Source organism: Typopeltis vanoorti, chromosome 2 (genome assembly GCF_054136105.1).
Source record: "Typopeltis vanoorti isolate ZY-2024b chromosome 2, IOZ_Tvanoo_1.0, whole genome shotgun sequence".
NCBI classification, from domain to species: domain Eukaryota; kingdom Metazoa; phylum Arthropoda; class Arachnida; order Uropygi; family Thelyphonidae; genus Typopeltis; species Typopeltis vanoorti.
In genome coordinates this window covers 157,036,926-157,055,264 of record NC_143550.1, presented here as the reverse complement: position 1 = coordinate 157,055,264, position 18,339 = coordinate 157,036,926, and the positions used below count along the sequence as shown (strand labels likewise).

The 18,339-nt window shown below is 36.8% G+C and overlaps 1 protein-coding gene across 1 annotated transcript in view; it reads right to left on the bottom strand.

Annotated features, from left to right (window-relative positions):
* LOC150109560 (coiled-coil domain-containing protein 141-like) overlaps window positions 1-18,339 on the bottom strand; it is a 451,763-nt gene that overhangs the window by 46,993 nt on the left and 386,431 nt on the right. Inside the window, exon 31 of the mRNA XM_090409020.1 lies at window positions 17,671-17,940. Coding sequence (XP_090265146.1) covers window positions 17,671-17,940 — 270 coding nt within the window. The remainder of the gene's footprint in view (window positions 1-17,670; window positions 17,941-18,339) is intronic.

Here is an 18,339-nt window from a genome sequence, read left to right as displayed (position 1 = left end):
TGCCCTCTTAAGTAGAGCTCAGTTCAGCCAAGTGCAACAAACTCATGCCATTTCTCCTAATTCCCTGAATTAATTAGAAACAGCAATTAAATCACCCTAGATAAATTCAACAAATTACAACTAACCAACTGATTCTCATAACTGTCATGATATAATCCTTAACTGTTCAATGAACCTTCTCTTAATACCTTGATTCCTTTGATATGCAAAAAAATCTGGACAAGCAAAGTTGTGGGCCATAATTTCTGACAGGGTGACTGTGAGTGTGTTTCAGGGATTGGGAGATTGAATGGAGTAGGTGTACACTGGATAACTGAAGAAGTGGAGCATGCAATCTGGAGGAGAAGGGTAATATGGGGAGAGTACAGGATGAGTGACAATGATTGGTTGCATAGGCAGTACAAAAGGCAGGCGGAAAGGTGACTCACTTGGTGGGTGTGGTAAAAGTGCAGCGTGAACAGTAGTTGGCAAATGAGACTAAAATAAATCCTAGGGAGGATTTTTTGATATGTGGCCAGTAGAGGGAAGAATGATTATGGGAAGATGATGCTGGTCAGTGATAATGGCAGAATGAAAAATACTGAGGAGGATATAGTGGCGATGCTAGGTGAGTAGTCCATTAAGGTATTCCATCCTTGTGATTGTGACATAGTGAAGAGCTTGAGGGCAGTGGGAATGGGGAGAGGAACCACTGATGGTGAATGAGTGGGCTCGATGGTATATCGCTGCATGTCTTGAGATAGTGTTAACAACAGCTTTAACTTATCATTTTAACTTGAGTCCTAGATTGGTTTGGGTTCCAAAGGAATGGAAAGAAGACAAAACTGTTCTTCATAAAAGGGATTATAAGACTAAGGCTTCAAATTATAGGCCAATCTGCTTGTCTGGAGTTGTGGTCAAGATGTTGGAGAAGTTAGTTAGGACAATAATTCAGAACTGGTTGACAGCAGGAGAATTCGCTTTAATGGACAGTATAGCTTTGCTAAAACATGTTTGACAGATTTTGCAAAGGTTTTCAATAGATTGCCACATCACAAGCTCGTATTTAAATTGGAACAGATGGGATTGGATAACAGATTAATGCAGTGGATTGGAGACTGGTTGTCTGATAGGTATCAACAGGTTGTGTATGGGGGAGTGATATCCCAAAAGAGGAAAGTTACTAGTGGTGTGCCCCTGTAGTCTCTTTTGTAGCCACATCAATTTGCATGTAAATGACACTGAAAAGGATTTAAATGATGATATACAGTTGTTTTGCAGATGATGCAAAGTTGGGGAGTGTCATAAGAAGTAGAGCAGATGTAGCCTTGCAAAGGGACCTGAATAAACTGTCTGAATGGACGAGTGTGTGTGGGAGATGTCAGCTTTAAAGTGTCTTCTTCTCTCCCTCAACCTTATGGTTGGTGATAGCAATATGCTCCTTTTCTAGGAAATAATGATTATGGAACAAGGTGGTTTTCTATTGCCTTCCTTGCCCTGCAATAAACATTCATGTCTGTAGAAATGTATGTTCACAGTACCAGTTGACCTGTTTTGAGGGATGAAAAACCCACCACCTCCATATGAGCCCAGCTAACTCACCTTTAGCTGAAAAGATCTGAGTAATGTTCCTCATGTCATGGACAGGAATCGAACCCAGGTCTTTCTAATGAAAGAGCTTTGTCTATACTAAATGAGCTATGGAGTAAGGGTTTTAAAATTGGGAAGTAAAAATGAAATGCATAGTATAGGATTGGTGGAGGATATCGTGGAGGAGGTGGAAGAGATGAAAATCTGGGGGGGGGGAATTTCGTGGATATTGTGCTAAAAATGTGAGTTTTATGGATTATGGGAATTATGCAGACATATAAAAGTAAGAATGTTATGATTCAATTGTACAAGGCTTTGATCAGGCCTCATATGGATTACTATGCACAGATTTGGTCACCTAGTTTTCAAAAGGATGATGAGTTGTTAGAGAGGATTCAAAAACAACTGACTAAGTTGGTTTCTGGAATGTGGAGTATGATGACAGATTGAGAGAGAGAGAGAGAGAGAGAATGCAAATTGCAGAATGCAGTGGATAGAAAAAAGAGGGGAGACATAATTGAGACATAATTTGGTAAGGGGTAATTATCAGATTATTGAGGATGAAATTTTTCTTAAAATGTCTGGAGACAAAGAGAATGAGGCCATCTCTGGAAGCTGTATAAATTGGTGGGAAATAGATTTTTTGGAGAGTGGCAGACAGTGAATGTATTTAAGTCAAGATATGATGTGCTGCATGCACACGCGCATGTGTGTGTGTGTGTGTAAGAGTGAGACCTCCTACAATGAGTCTCTTGACTCCATGGAGGTCTATTGATAACAATAATGGAGAGTGACAGAGACAGGGAATGTATTTAAGTCAAGATATGATGAGCTGTGTGTGTTGAAGAGTGGGACCTTCCATAGTGAGTATCTTAACTCCATTGAGGTCTGTTGATAATAATAATACAATATTGGTCTGATAAGAAACATACAGATAATACTTACCCCCCCCTCCTAGATTCTTTTTAAAGTCCATCTTTTGAGCATTGTAATTCCTGCATTTAAATCTTCTATCAACAAAAAATACCCAATTACTGTAATAAATTTAGTTTAATCCTTTATCGAAGTGTGAGCAAACAAAGTTTGCTCACACTTCGCCTGAAATTATCTTCAGGACTGGGTAAGGTAGTACAACACCAGGCAACTATTTGCAAAGGTGGAGCAAGCTAACATCGCTCCTATCTCGGCATCTCCCATAATGCAAAACACATCTCCTTGCAGATATGTATAATGTTATGCATTAAGGGAAGGGCCACTACCTAGACTAGTTTCGACCTTTATTGAGGTCTCTTCAGTGGGAGCCAGGTCCAAGTGGAGATACTAGGCAGAAGCATTAGCAAGGTCATCTCCACCTATAGGAGTTGCCAAATGGTGTGCCACCTTTTTATTAAATTACTCTGGATTTAGAGAAAGATGTTGAAAGTTTATTTTTCACTTGGTTAGACTATAATAAATTTAGTAAAAAACTTTTATATTATCCCGACGTTTCGATCTTCACATCAAGATCATCATCTGGAGCATATCAATATACAAGACAAGCTGAGTTACATTATTAACTGTAAGCTAAAGAAACAATGATTTGATAACATGTTATTCTACTGGCAGCACGTCTAGTGAAAAAAAAAAAAAAAAATTACATCAAGCTAAATTCTACTTAAGATGACAGGAATAAACATTCTTTCAGATGATTTTCTTTCAGAAACAATGATGTCCCATTTTTAGTATTACAATTCTTATTTTTGCTTTTAAGATACTGGATTTTCTACAGTCCTGTTTATAGTTGTTCTTAGTAAGGAACGTGCTGTGGGTTGAATATATACCTTCCATATGTTTTTAGACCAACATTATTGTTCAGATTGGGGATGATTGATAATAATCTCACATGCTTCCTTAAATTTCCGTTTATACCATGTTTTAGCGTGATGTAGACAGCTAGTGCTTTTCCAATGAATTCTGTGTAAGGAATTCAGGGCATGATCAGAAAGGCCAGCTTCACCATAATTATTATATTTATTAAGTCGTTTATGTTCATTTTGTCTGATAGGAATTGTGCATCCTGTTTCTCCTATATATAGTATGTTGCAAGTAAAATAAATCCGGTATACTCCATGGTGGGCTAGTGGAGGGAGTGGGTCTTTGGATGAGTTGAGTAAGCTTTTTAATTTTGCAGGAGGTTTAAAGGTGGCTTCGAGGTTGTATATTCGTAGTACTCTGTTAATTTTATCTGATGTTCCTTTAATGTAGGGAATGGTTATATTTTTATTGTAGTCTTGTTTTTCTTTGTTTCTTAATGAGGTTTTGTAGAGAATTTTGTTAATAGTGTTTTGGCTGTATCCATTTTTTTGGACAGTATTAAAGATAATTTTAAATTCATCTTTTAGTGCCTGTTCGTTGGAACAGATCATCTGCGCCCTGTTTTTTAGCATGGTGACGATACCTAGTTTTTGTGTTGGGTGGTGGTAGGAGTTTATGTATATATATATATTGTCCCGTATGTGTCGGTTTCCAGTAAACAGTGAAGAAAAGATTGCCAGAGGGAAGACGTGTGACAAGTGTATCCAGAAAAAATGGAAGTATATTGTGTTTTTCAATTTCAGTTGTGAATTATATGCATTTGTGTTGTTTGTTTAGGTGGCTAAGGAATGTGCCTAATGTCTGGCGGCCATGGGACCAGATCGCGAAAACATCATCAACATATCTAAGCCAGACTTTGGGTTTTAAAGGGGAGGAACCTAAGGCAAGTTGCTCAAAATGTTCCATGTAAAAGTTGCAATGGGGGGGGGGGAGGGATAACGACGAGCCCATGAATTTTGCCATACAAATAACCTGACCATAATACATGCGCAAAGAGCGCCGTGATATCTGGAGGGAATTTGTTCTGTAGGAGAAGGATTGTGTCATTGATTGGGACATTCGTGAAGAGGGCAGAGACGTCAGAACTGACTAATAAATCATCTTTTTCTAATGTAATGTCTTTGATGGTGTTTATGAAGTGTTGTGTGTTTTTGATATAGGAGGGGGGGGAATGACCTACCAATTCCTTGAGTGTTACCACTAATTTTTTGGCTAAGTGATACGTCAGGCTATCAATTCCTACAACTATAGGTCTTAACAGTGTGTTTTCTTTGTGAATTTTTGGTAACCCGTAAATTCTTGGGGAACGTGGGTAGTGAGGAAATAGTTTTTTGAGCGTATCTTTGTGCCAAGTTGTAATTGACTTAAGTAGTTTCTCTTGGGTTGTAGTTAACTAATTATGTTATTGTCAGAGACCAGCAGATTCATTTTTTCTACGTAAGTGGTATGGTTTAAAATAATGGTGGCACTTCCTTTATCTGCTCTGGTTATTTCGATGTTCAGATTTGACTTGAGTGATTTTATTGCTGTTAATTCATGTTTAGTAATGTCACTTGTTATTGTTTTGTTATGATTTAAAATGTTGGCAGTTTCTAACCATATTTTGTCTGCTATGTTATTAGGGATGAATCTTAGGCCTCTTTCAATAATACACATAAATTGAAATTTGTTTATCGATTTTGGTGCGATAGCAAAATTTAAACCTTTGTTAAGTATAGAGATTTCATCTTTGTTTAGAGCATGGTTAGATAGGTTGACTACGTTATCGATACCTGTGGGTGATTAGTGGCTCCTGTTGTTTCTTGCTTCTGGTTGGTTGGTTGTTGTTGTTCACTGTGACAAACTTTGAATATGGCGGCTGGTTTTGTTGTTCTTTTAGTCCTTGGAATTTGGAAATTAGGTTTCCTTTCTTCATTTGGAGAATGTAGTTTGCTCTGTTGTCCGTAATCTTTTCTAGGATCATCCAGATATCTTCGTTTATGTAGCTTGAAAGTTCAGTTTTTTCTTTTAGTAGCTGGTTTTGTGTAACAGCTAGGCTCTTTCTGGTAGCTTGGATCAGCTCCCTGAGAAGTGCTTTCTCCATGCGGGGGAATATTCGTTGCGATTTTGTCGAGGTGAATTTTCTCTTTAGCCTGATGCAATTAGCAGTGATATTGTTGTCCCTACGCCATTTTAAAAAAGCCAGTCGATTGATCAAATTTGAAACTTCAATCTTCAGCTTACCGTATTGATTGCATCGCTTGTGGGTCGAATCTCCATGAATTATTGTAATCCTTTCTTTTAGAGTTACACAGTGATCAGCATTCATTTTAAAAATTTATGGAATTTACAACCCTGTTAAAAAACTTTTTATTATCCCGACGTTTCGATCTTCATATCAAGATCATCATCTGGAGCATATATCAATATACAACACAAGCTGAGTTACATTATTAACTGTAATCTAAAGAAACAATGATTTGATCACATGGTATTCTACTGGCATGCCCTCTAGTGGGGAAAAAATTACATCAAGCTAAATTCTATTTACGTTCATACCATGTTTCAGTGCGATGTAGACAGCTAGTGCTATTCCAGTCAATTCTGTGTAAGGAATTCAGAACATGATCAGAAAGGTCAGCTTCACCATAATTATTATATTTAATGTGTCGCTTATGTTCATTTTGTCTGATAGAAATTGTGCATCCTGTTTCTCCTATATATGGTATGTTGCAAGTACAATAAATCCGGTATACTCCAGGGTGGGCTAGTGGAGGGAGTGGGTCTTTGGATGAGTGAGTAAGCTTTTTAATTTTGCAGGTTTAAAGGTGGCTTAGAGGTTGTATTTTCATAGTACTCTGTTTATTTTGTCTGATGTTCCTTTAATGTAGGGAATGGTTATAGTTTTACTGTAATCTGGTTTGTCTTTGTTTTTTATTAAGGTTTTGTAGAGAATGTTGTTAATAGTGTTTTGACTGTATCCGTTTTTTTGGAAAGTATTAAAGGTAATTTTAAATTCATCTTTTAGTGCCTGTTCTTTGGAACAGATACTTGATTCATGAACAGATAAACAAACTTGAATTTATGTGTAATATTGAAAGAGGCCTAAGATTCAACCCTAATAAGGGATGAATAGCAGACAAAATACGTTTAGAAACTGCCAACATTTTAAATCATAACAAAACAATAACAAGCAACATTACTAAACATGAAATAACAGCAATAAAATCACTTAAAAGAAATCCGAACATAGTAATAACCAGAGCCGATAAAGGAAATGCCACTGTTATTTTAAATTGTACCACTTATGTAGAAAAAATTATGTAGAAAAATCTGCTGGTCTCTGATAATAACACATACAAATTAGTTAACTACAACCCAACCAACAGAATAAAAAACAAAACAGAGAAACTACTTAAGTCAATTACCACTTGGCCCGAAGATACGGTCAAAAAACTATTTCTTCACTACCCATGCTCCCCAAAAATTTATGGGTTACTGAAAATTCACAAAGAAAACACACCGTTAAGACCTATAGTTGAAGGAATTGATAGCCCAACGTATCACTTAGCCAAAAAATTAGTGGTAACACTCAAGGAGTTGGAAGGTCATTCCCCCTCCTATATCAAAAACACACAACACTTCATAAACACCATCAAAGACATTACATTAGAAAAAGATGATTTATTACTCAGTTCTGACATCTCTGCCCTCTTCATGAATGTCCCAATCAGTGACGCAATCCTTCTCCTATAGAACAAATTCACTCCAGATATCACGGCGCTCTTTGTGCATGTATTATGGTCGGGTTATTTTGTATGGTAAAACTCCTACTTACAAAAAGAAGGCACAGCCATGGGCTCGTCGTTATCCCTCCCCCTATTGCTAACTTTTACATGGAACATTTTGAGCAACTTGCCTTAGGTTCCTCCCCTTTAAAACCCAAAGTCTGGCTTAGATACGTTGATGATGTTTTCGCGATCTGGTTCCATGGCTGCCAGACATTAGACACATTCCTTAGCCACCTAAACAAATAACACACATGCATGCAATTGAAATTGAAAAAAACAACATGCTTCCGTTTTTTCTGGATACACTTGTCACACGTCTTCCCTCTGGCAATCTTTTCTTCACTGTTTACTGGAAACCGACACATACGGGACAATATATATATATACATAAACTCCTACCACCACCCAACACAAAAACTAGGTATCGTCACCATGCTAAAAAACAGGGCGCAGATGATCTGTTCCAACGAACAGGCACTAAAAGATGAATTTAAAATTATCTTTAATACTGTCCAAAAAAATGGATACAGCCAAAACACTATTAACAAAATTCTCTACAAAACCTCAATAAGAAACAAAGAAAAACAAGACTACAATAAAAATATAACCATTCCCTACATTAAAGGAACATCAGATAAAATTAACAGAGTACTACGAATATACAACCTCGAAGCCACCTTTAAACCTCCTGCAAAATTAAAAAGCTTACTCAACTCATCCAAAGACCCACTCCCTCCACTAGCCCACCATGGAGTATACCGGATTTATTTTACTTGCAACATACTATATATAGAAGAAATAGGACGCACAATTCCTATCAGACAAAATGAACATAAACAAAATGAACATAAATATAATAATTATGGTGAAGCTGGCCTTTCTGATCATGCCCTGAATTCCTTACACAGAATTGACTGGAAAAGCACTAGCTGCCTACATCGAACTAAAACATGGTATGAATGGAAATTTAAGGAAGCATGTGAGATTATTATCAACCGTCCCCAATCTGAACAATAATGATGGTCTAAAAATCTAAAAACTAATAATGATGATCTAAAACATATCGAAGGTATATATTCGACCCACGGAACGTTCCTCACTAAGAACAACTATAAACAGGATCGTAGAAAATCCAGTATCTTAAAAGCAAAAATAAGAATTGTAATACTAAAAATAGGACATCATTGTTTCTGAAAGAAAACCATCTGAAAGAATGTTTATTCCTGTCATCTTAAGTAGAATTTAGCTTGATGTAATTTTTTTTTTTTTTTTCACTAGAGGTCATGCCAGTAGAATAACATGTTATCAAATCATTGTTTCTTTAGCTTACAGTTAATAATGTAACTCAGCTTGTCTTGTATATTGATATATGCTCCAGATGATGATCTTGATGTGAAGATCAAAACGTCGGAATAATAAAAAAGTTTTTTAACACGGTTGTAAATTCCATAAATTTTTAAAATGAAGACATATTATCCTATACGAGTTGCCAAAATGTGTCATACCTCATTATTAAAATACTGTGGATTAGAGATAGTGACTCTTCTCATAATGCATAGCATTATACATGTCGCAAGGAGATGCGCTTTGCATTATGGGACACTAAGGCAAGTGATGTGAAGTCATACCACCTTCACCAAGAGTTGCCAAATTCCTGAAAATACTTCATGTGCAAACTTTGTTTGCTTACACTTGGATAAAGGATTAAACCAAATATATAATTTCTTGGTATCTTTAAATTATATTATAAACCAAGTGGAAAAACCTTTAACAAGTGTGTGTGTGTGTGTGTGAGAGAGATATGGAATAAAATAGTGAGAGCAAAATGACAGTGAAAAAAAAACAATGCAAAATTTGAAAGCTGAGTTGTTGAAGATGAAGCAAGAGATAAGGTAGATGTAGAGTGAAATAAAGAGAATTAAAGATATGTATGGAAGAGTGAAGAAAATGAAAACAAATAATGTCAGTATGAAAAAAGGTACCAAAAAACCTATGAGTAGCAAAGTATGGTGATTTGATTATTAGAGGGCTGGTAAATGAGAAGATGTACAAGGTTTGTTTCCAGGAGGTAAAATGAATAGACTGACTGAGGCATTGGATATGAAGAGTAAGCAAGCAAAGGGGTGATGGGACAAATAATTTGAATGGGAACAAGGAGAATGTAAGATTAGATATCACGAGATTGTTGAGAGGGATAAAAGCTAATAGTGTGATAGGAAAGGTAGTCAGTGTGTTGCCCAGGTATAACAGTAATGAAATGAGACAGAATGCAAGAATTATGAATGATATGTTAGAAGAAATGGGTGAAGAGAAATGAATGTAGTTTGCTAATCTATGGAATGAGTTGAAGGAAACATTTAACTGTGTAAGAGTAAAGGACTGCATATGAATGATTTTTATGTGAGTCATTTGGAGAGACTGCTGCTAGAAAGCAGAGTAATGAGTGCAAAGAATGAATCTGAGTAAATAAGAAGTGATGTGAAAGAACAGGAGAGTAAAGAAGGAAAGGCTGAAGTGGTGCTTATGAATGAAGAAGAGGGTAACATGAGTGTATAGAATGAGAGAACAAGTGTACAAGACAAACAAGAAAATTGTGAGACTGGGTGGAGAGTGGAGCACAGCATAAGAAATGTTGGTGTTCCAAGATGACGTGAATGCATATAGAGATAAAAAGGGAATGGAATGCAGGGAGAAGAGCTGTATTTGAAGAAGGTTCTGGAATGGATAGGAAGAAGGAAAAGAATTGGCTCGAGGAAGGCATGGAGAAGTCACATCTAACAAGTGGTATCAGTGAAACTTGTTATAGATCCAGGAATGAGCTGTTATGCTTGTATATGAATGCTAGAAGTATCAGAAACAAAGGAAATGAAATGGCTGCATTGATTGTGTTTGGTCACCCAAAAATTGTTGGAATAAGTGAGACATAGTTGGATGAGGATGATATCCTGATAGGAATAAAAATGGAAGAGTAAAAACTGAGGTGAAGTGCTACTGATGATAGAAAAAAGACATGTCCATACAAGGTAGAGATGCAAGCAGGAAATAGTGATAGTGGTTTTGAGGCAATATGATGTGAGATAGAGGTGAATAGAATGAAATACTTTGTCGTTATAGACCTGGTAATGTGGAGCGTAGTAACCAGGAAATATATAAGCAAATGGGAAAAGGGTGATTAATTACAGCAATACAGATTGGAATGACGAGATAGCAACCAGAAGTAAAGAAAATTAGTTTCTTGAGTTTTTGAGGAAGAACTACCTCAACCAGTATGTGACAGAGGGCACATGAAGATTAAAGGTCTTGGATTTGATAATCTCATCAGAGGATGTTATTATAAATGAGGTGTCAAATCTCCCTCCAGTTGGTGAGTGATCATGAAGTAATAACTTGGATGGTTGCTAATCATGTGAAGATGTCCATGAGGAAAGGGTATATGTGGAACCACAATGCTGGTGGGTATGAGAAGCTCAGGAGACAGATTGCAGCTGTAGCATGGAATGAGGAGTTGGGTGGAATGCAGACTGATACCGCTTGGGTGATATTTAAGAACTATCTAGTAGAAGCAATGTCTAAATGTATTCCAAAGGTCATAAGGTTAAATAATTTAGGTGTGAAATGGATGAATGAATAGATTAGGAATGCAATACAGAGAAAAAAAAAAGGCATTATGGAGATAACATAGTGGTAATAATCACTTCAATGAGGAATACAAAGAGTAAGTCAGTTGGCAAGGGTAGCAAAAAAGTTCAGTATGAGCAGAAGTTAGCTAATGAAGCCAAAAAATAAAAAATAAAAAAATTCTACAGAGTTCTTTCAATATGTAGAGAGCAACTGAACACAAGTGCTCTTAATAAGAGTCACTAAAGGCAGAAATAAATTTCTGATTGAAGAAAATGATGTAAATAATACTGCTGTGGTGGATATAGTTGGGATATTTAATGAGCAGTTCATAAAGGTCTTTCATTTCTGTGAATGTGACATCATGGATAGTTTGAGAGCAGTGGATGATGAGGAAGAAAGGCTGACTGTGAGTGAGAAGGAATGGGGAATTAAGCAAACTTGATATTAATAAGGCTGTTGGACTTGATGATGTATCACCACATATTTTGAAGGAATGTACCAGGGAGTGCATATCTGCCTTGACATATTTGTTTAATATGAGTCTTACATTGAGTTAATTTCCAAAGGAGTAAAAGGAAGGCAAGATTGTGCTGTTTCATAAAGAAGGTGACAGAATTCAATCATCCAATTATAGGCCAATCTGTTTGTCAGGTGTTGTGGTTAAAGTATTGGAAAGGCTGGTGAAAATCAGATGCCAGAATTGGGCTTACAACAAAGTTATTATGTTATCTTTGATGGACAGCATGGATTTGGCAAAGGGAGGGCATATTTTAGTAATCTACTTATTATTACAATAAGGTGACAGCAGCAATGGACGTGGGACATGAATACATGGTAGTATACTTAGACTTTGCAAAGGCTTTTGATAGATTACTGAATGATAAGATGATAGTCAAACTAGAGCAGAAGGGGAATGGATAATAGACTAGTGCACTGTATTAGAGATTGACTCTGATAGTATCAACAAGTTGTGTATGGGGAGCAACATCCCAGAAGAGGAAAGTCACTAGTGTTGTGCCTCAGGGGTCTGTTTTAAGGCCATTGCTGTTTAACCTGTATGTTAATGATATTGGAGAAGATTTGAATGAGGATATACAGTTGTTTGCAGATGATGCAAAGTTGAGATGAACTATGAGGAGTAGAGCAGATGCCATGGTCTTACAAGATGATGTGAACAGACTGAGTGAATGGGTACAGGAGTGGGGATGCTAGTTCAATGTTGCAAAATGTAAGGTTTTAAAATTTGGAAAACAAAGATGGGATGTAGAATTTACTCCGGGTGGAGGACATATTTTTGGAATTGTAGGATAGAGACCTTATCCACCATTACTTGCTTAGTGATGGTGGATAAGGATCTAAAACTTAGAGGACATATTGCCAAAATTGTGAGAACAATACAACAAATTCTGGCAATGATGTGAAGGACACTGATTGGTAGAAGTAAGGAGATTCTGGTTTCATTGTATAACACTTTGATTAGACCACATATGGACTACTGTGCACAAACTTGGTCACCTGATTTTCAAAAGGAAGAAGAGATGTTGGAGAGGATTCAGAGGCAATTGACCAAAATAGTGTCTGAAATGTTGAATATGAAGGTTGAAAAGATGCAATCTGCAGAGTCTAGCTGATAGGAGGAAGTGGAGTGATATGACAGCGACGCACAAGTTGGTAAGGGGTTGTTATAGAATTAACATTGAGAGGTTTTTCATAAAGTGGTGGGAGATTGGGGGAGAACAAGATGTCATCCACAGAAGCTGTATAAGGAGGGTGTGAGCAAGGTAATGAGAAGCAGGTTTTTTTGCATGGAGAGTTATGAATGATTGGAATGCATTGCCTGAGAGTATAGTGTTTGCAGAGAATTTGAATGTGTTTAAGGTACAGTATGATGAGCTGTGCCTAGATGAGTCTGTGACTCCATGAGATCTTAGGATAATAATAATTAAATTTGAGCCTGATATTCAGAGGGAGATGAGGATATATTGGAGAGGGCCCAGAGAAGGCACAAAGGTAGTGTCAGGTCTATAGAATGTCAGATTATCAGATAGAAGGAGAGATTGAGGAAATGTTACTTACAGCATTGTGAATAGAAGAAGGGATATGATTGAGACATAAAAATTGGTGTGTGTGTGGGGGGGGTTGTTACAGATTAATGTGGAGGAGCAATTTCATATAGTAGAGAAAGGCAAGTGTATAACTAGAGCCCATCGCTGGGGGGGGTGTATCAGGAGGATGTGAGAAGCAGGTTCTTTACATGGAGAGTGATTGGTGAGTGGAATGCATGTAAGTAGCAATCTGCTCATGTATTACTAATATGTAAGCAGACTGCTAAAGTGTGACCCTATAAACCCATGCTGACCATCATAAAGAATACTGCCGTTATCAATCCATTTGTGAATCCTTGTCCTCATCAACTGCACTAACCTTAACAAAAACTCCAGATACCCACTGGTCTATAATTTGTAGCTTCAGTCTTATTATCCCCCCCCCCTGTGAAGTGGAACATTTCCTACCCTCCTCTGCTTTGGGACTTGCCCTGTTGAAAGGCTCATGTTAAACAGGTGTGCCAAAAGTGTTGTTAACTGCATAGAGCATTCCTTCAGGACACACAGTGATTTATTGCCAGGTCTTACTGCCTTATTAACATAAGTTTCATGAATTCCTCATATACAGTAAAATCTCTCGTAAGCGGCACCCAATTAACCGACAATACCAAAACATCGGCACACGAAGGTCTAAATTTAAACCCGAAATTTAAGCCTACAAGATAAGAAAAATATGCAATGGGCTTGCATTCTGGCAAGATTTGCCAAACAATGTTCATCTATGTCAGCAGATGATGTTATGAAACTTCATTGTATACACAATGAATTTTTAAAGCTCTGGCGACAATCCTGTAAGCAGGCAGACATTCGAAGTTATGTTATGTCGTCACACTAAGAAATTCACAATAACTTTCATGCGATAATATGTACTGTAATTTTTAAATGCTGTTTAAATTTGATTTTGTGAAATATAAAATTATGTGTGTGTGTGTTTTAAATTTTAAAAAATCCGCATGATTTTTGATGTTATTTATTTAATTATGACTGGCAGATCGAAAAGCACAACCAACAAACGAACTTCAAATGCTGCAATTTCTACACATGGCATCATAAAATACGAACAGGTGAGTTCTTGAAATATATATTCAATATATACATCTGGCAAAATCTCGCATTCAGAATCGGCTAAGTCCTGTTGTTGCTGGTTTAAGAGAGATTCTACTGTACCTCCTGCTCATTCACCATCAGCCGATCTTCATTCTCAACCACGCTTAGTACACTTTAGCTTCATGAGATGTCACCTTCACAAGGATGAAATACACTGATTAACTGCTCACTGAATACTTCAACTATATTCTCTGCATCATTAACCAATCCTCCAGTATCATTAACTAACGTTATCCTGCCAAAGCCGTTTTCCCTTCTACTTGCCACATATCAAAAGAACATGCTAGGAATTTTCTTAGCTTATCTTAATTGGCTAATTTCTTTTTATACTGCACTTTAGCTGTCTTTACCAATGAAGTCACCTTCCTGGCCTGTTTTTTGTACTCTTAATGCAACTGATTAATATCAACATTCATCTTGCTTTGCCTCCAGTGCCTTCTTCAGATTTCTTGCTTAATCTCTTTATTCATCCATTTTGCTCCTACCTTATTTAGCATTTTTACCTTTGGAATATACTCCAGTATTGCTGCTGTTAAATAGCTCTTGATCAATGTCCAAGCAGCATCTGTTTTCTTTCCACTCAACTCCTCTTTCCATGCTTCCAGTTTTCTCTTAAGCTTTTCATGATCACTGGCTTATAATTCCACATATATCCATTCTTGAACAAATTTCTCATATGACTGACTGCAACCCCAGGTGATCACTTCAAGGTCACGCATACCAACTGGTGGACGATTAGACACTCCATTCACAATCCTATCCTCTGAGGACATATCTAGATCTAAGAGGCTCAACCCACATATGCCCTTTGTTATTCATTGCTTAAGATTGTTGTCCCTTAAGAACTCAAGAAATTCATTCTCCTTATTCCTTGATGCTACCTCCTCATTTCACTCAATATTTAATAGTTAACACGTTCGCTGCCACACTACTTGGGCATAGTTTGTTCCCGCACGCCTAGCGCTTTCGCATCTTCAAGGTCACTACGAGTAATCTCGTAGCCAGCTTATCAGACAGAATTTTGTTTCATATGCCAACTACGAGTAATCTCGTATCACGCCCAACCATATATTACATGCATTGAAGAATGTGATTATTGCGTATAGTCTCTAAAAACCTTCAGTTTCGCCAGGACCAGTAAAAGAAAACTTACTGATAATGAATTTATGCTAATATGAGCGATGATGAATTTAATGAATTCGTCATCATAAATGGAAGGATAAGAGAGAAGTTCTTTCCATTTCAAATATGCACAAATTTGAAATGGTTGAAGCAAAAAATCGGAATTGTAAAATTCAATTAAAACCAAATATCGTTAGGGACTATAATTTGGGTATGTCAGGCATCACTCTTTCTGATCACATGCTTTCTTACTATTCCTCCTTACAAAAGACAATTAGATGGCCAAAGAAACTGGCAATATGCATTTTTGATATATATATATTCAAAATGCGCATAAGTTTTATAATATAATTACTGGAAACACAATGACTGCGTTAAAATTTAGAGATCAATTTATCTCAGTTTTTGTTGGAATGGATGAGCTTACAGCATCACAGAATATCAGCAGAATTCGGGATCTTCATTATTTGGAAATTTTACCACCTACAGAAAAAAATATTCGCTGACAAAGCCATGCCGAGTATGTACACAAAAGAAATAACGACGCGAAACACGTAATTATTGTCCAGTTTGCCAGGAAAAACCACCATTGTGCGTGGAAAATTGTTTTAAAGTGTATCATTCATAATTTGAATAAATTGGTTTTTATTTTATTGATTTCATTTTATAATTTTTATTGATTTTATCAGTTTTAAATTGATTTACAAATTACGTGTTTAGTATGGATTAGCTCGCGCTTGGCATAGGAGGTTGGTAATCGACATACGAGTATATTCATAGTTGGCTTCTGAGGCACATATATAATATACTATATTTTAGTTGAAATTATTTCGCTTCTATCAAGCCCCAGACATGCTCTCTGCTTTATTCAGAATCCAAGGGTCCAAATTAACAAATTTAGTTTAATCCTTTATCCAAACGTGAGCAAACAAAGTTTGCGCCTGAAAGTATCTTCAGGACTGGGGTAAGGTGGTACAACACCAGGGAAACTCGTTGCAAAGGTGGAGCAGGCTACCCACACTCCTATCTCAGTATCTCCTATAATGCAAAACACATCTCCTTACGGATATGTCTAATGTTATGCATTAAGGGAAGGGCCACTACCCAGACTAGTTTCAACCTTTATTGAGGTCTCTTCAGTGGAGCCAGGCCCAAGTGGAGATACCAGCCAGAAGCATTAGCAGGTCATCTCTACCTATAGGAGTTGTCAAATGGTGTGCTACCCTTTTTTAATAAATTAGTCTGGATTTAGAGAAAGATGTTGAAAGTTTATTTTTCACTTGGTTAGAGTATAATTAATTTAGTTTAATCCTTTATCCAAGCGTGAGCAAACAAAGTTTGCACCTGAAAGTATCTTCAGGACTGGGGTAAGGTGGTACAACACCAGGGCAACTCGTTGCAAAGGTGGAGCAGGCTACCAACACTCCTATCTCAGTATCTCCTATAATGCAAAACACATCTCCTTGCGGATATGTCTAATGTTATGCATTAAGGGAAGGGCCACTACCCAGACTAGTTTCGACCATATCCGCAAGGAGATGTGTTTTGCATTATAGGAGATACTGAGATAGGAGTGTTGGTAGCCTGCTCCACCTTTGCAACGAGTTGCCCTGGTGTTGTACCACTTTACCCCAGTCCTGAAGATACTTTCAGGTGCAAACTTTGTTTGCTCATGCTTGGATAAAGGATTAAACTAAATTTATTATACTCTGACCAAGTGAAAAATAAACTTTCAACGGTCCAAATTAACGTAATTATACTAAGGGTTAACTCGTGTTTGGCATAGGAGGTCAGTAAATCAAAATACGAGTATACTCGTAGTTGGCTTATGAAGCTCATATATGAACTACGAGTATACTCGTAGTTGGCTTATGAAGCTCATATATGAACTACGAGTATACTCGTAGTTGGCTTATGAAGCTCATATATGAACTACGAGTATACTCGTAGTTGGCAGCGAACGTGTTAAAATCACCTATAATGATCACCCTTTGCTTGCTCATTAAGCCAATTTGCCTATACAATTTTTTGTCTACATCCTCAATATTCCCTCTATATTCTCACCATTCTGTTTCCATACAAAGCACACTATACTTTAAGTCACCTCACATAAATCTCACATTAAGTTATAACAATGTTGCAGCCAAATGTGTTATGCAGTGTTCTCTGTCAGTGCTGCTTTCACTATGATAGTTCATATTCATATCAGTTACACTTATTTGCCTACTATCTATTATGTTTAAGCAACATTATAGCTAAAATGAAAATAATGTCTAGATATACATAAAAATGTATATCTCATATACAGTCACATAAAAATGCAAAGAGTAGGTTTTTTCACATGGTGAGTAGTGGATGATTGAAATACACTGCTGACAAGTGTTGTGAAGTAGTATGGCAGGTACCTTGATATCTAGAGTGAACTTTCTATGATGAATATTTTGACTGTGTAGTCTGTGTTATTTTTGTAATATAAATATAATAATGATAAGTACTTTAAAACAAAATTAAAGGATATGTACCTGAGGAACAGGTTTGCCTGTAACTATACATTTAAATTTGGCTTCATCATCTTTTTTGATGTGTTGGTTTTCCAAAAACATTTCAAAATGCGGTGGAGATTCTCCAAAAGTAGATCTGGATGAAGGCTTCTTTTTAGGTGTAACATTTAATCTACAATAACACTGGGCATGTCCTGCTGTGTTAGAGGCTTTTACTTGATAAAGGCCTTTGTTTTCACAGGTGACTACTAATATAGTGAGAGTAGCACAGCCATATCGATCAAAATTAATCTAAAATGAAGGTAAAAAAAAGTAAATGAATATTTTTGTATGAGGATTGATTCCATATATCATAATAAGCAACTATATCAGTATTACTGCAGGATTCTAATTGCTTGTAAATTGGTAGTCTAGCATACTTGCAAGAAAAAAAAAAAAATAATAATAACACTATCAAGTTGGTGCAACCCATGTAATAGAATTAACTATTCCATAAAGAAAATTAATAGAAATTATATAGTAAATATCTAGTAGACCTATGTAGCTCAATTGGTTTAGATAAGCCCTTTGGTTGGAAAGACCGGGGTTTGAGTCCCATCTATGACATAGGGCCAGCTTGGTTGCCGAGTGGATAGCGTATCTGCTCTCCAGCCAAAAGGCTGTGGGTTCGAATCCCGCCATGGTATGGAT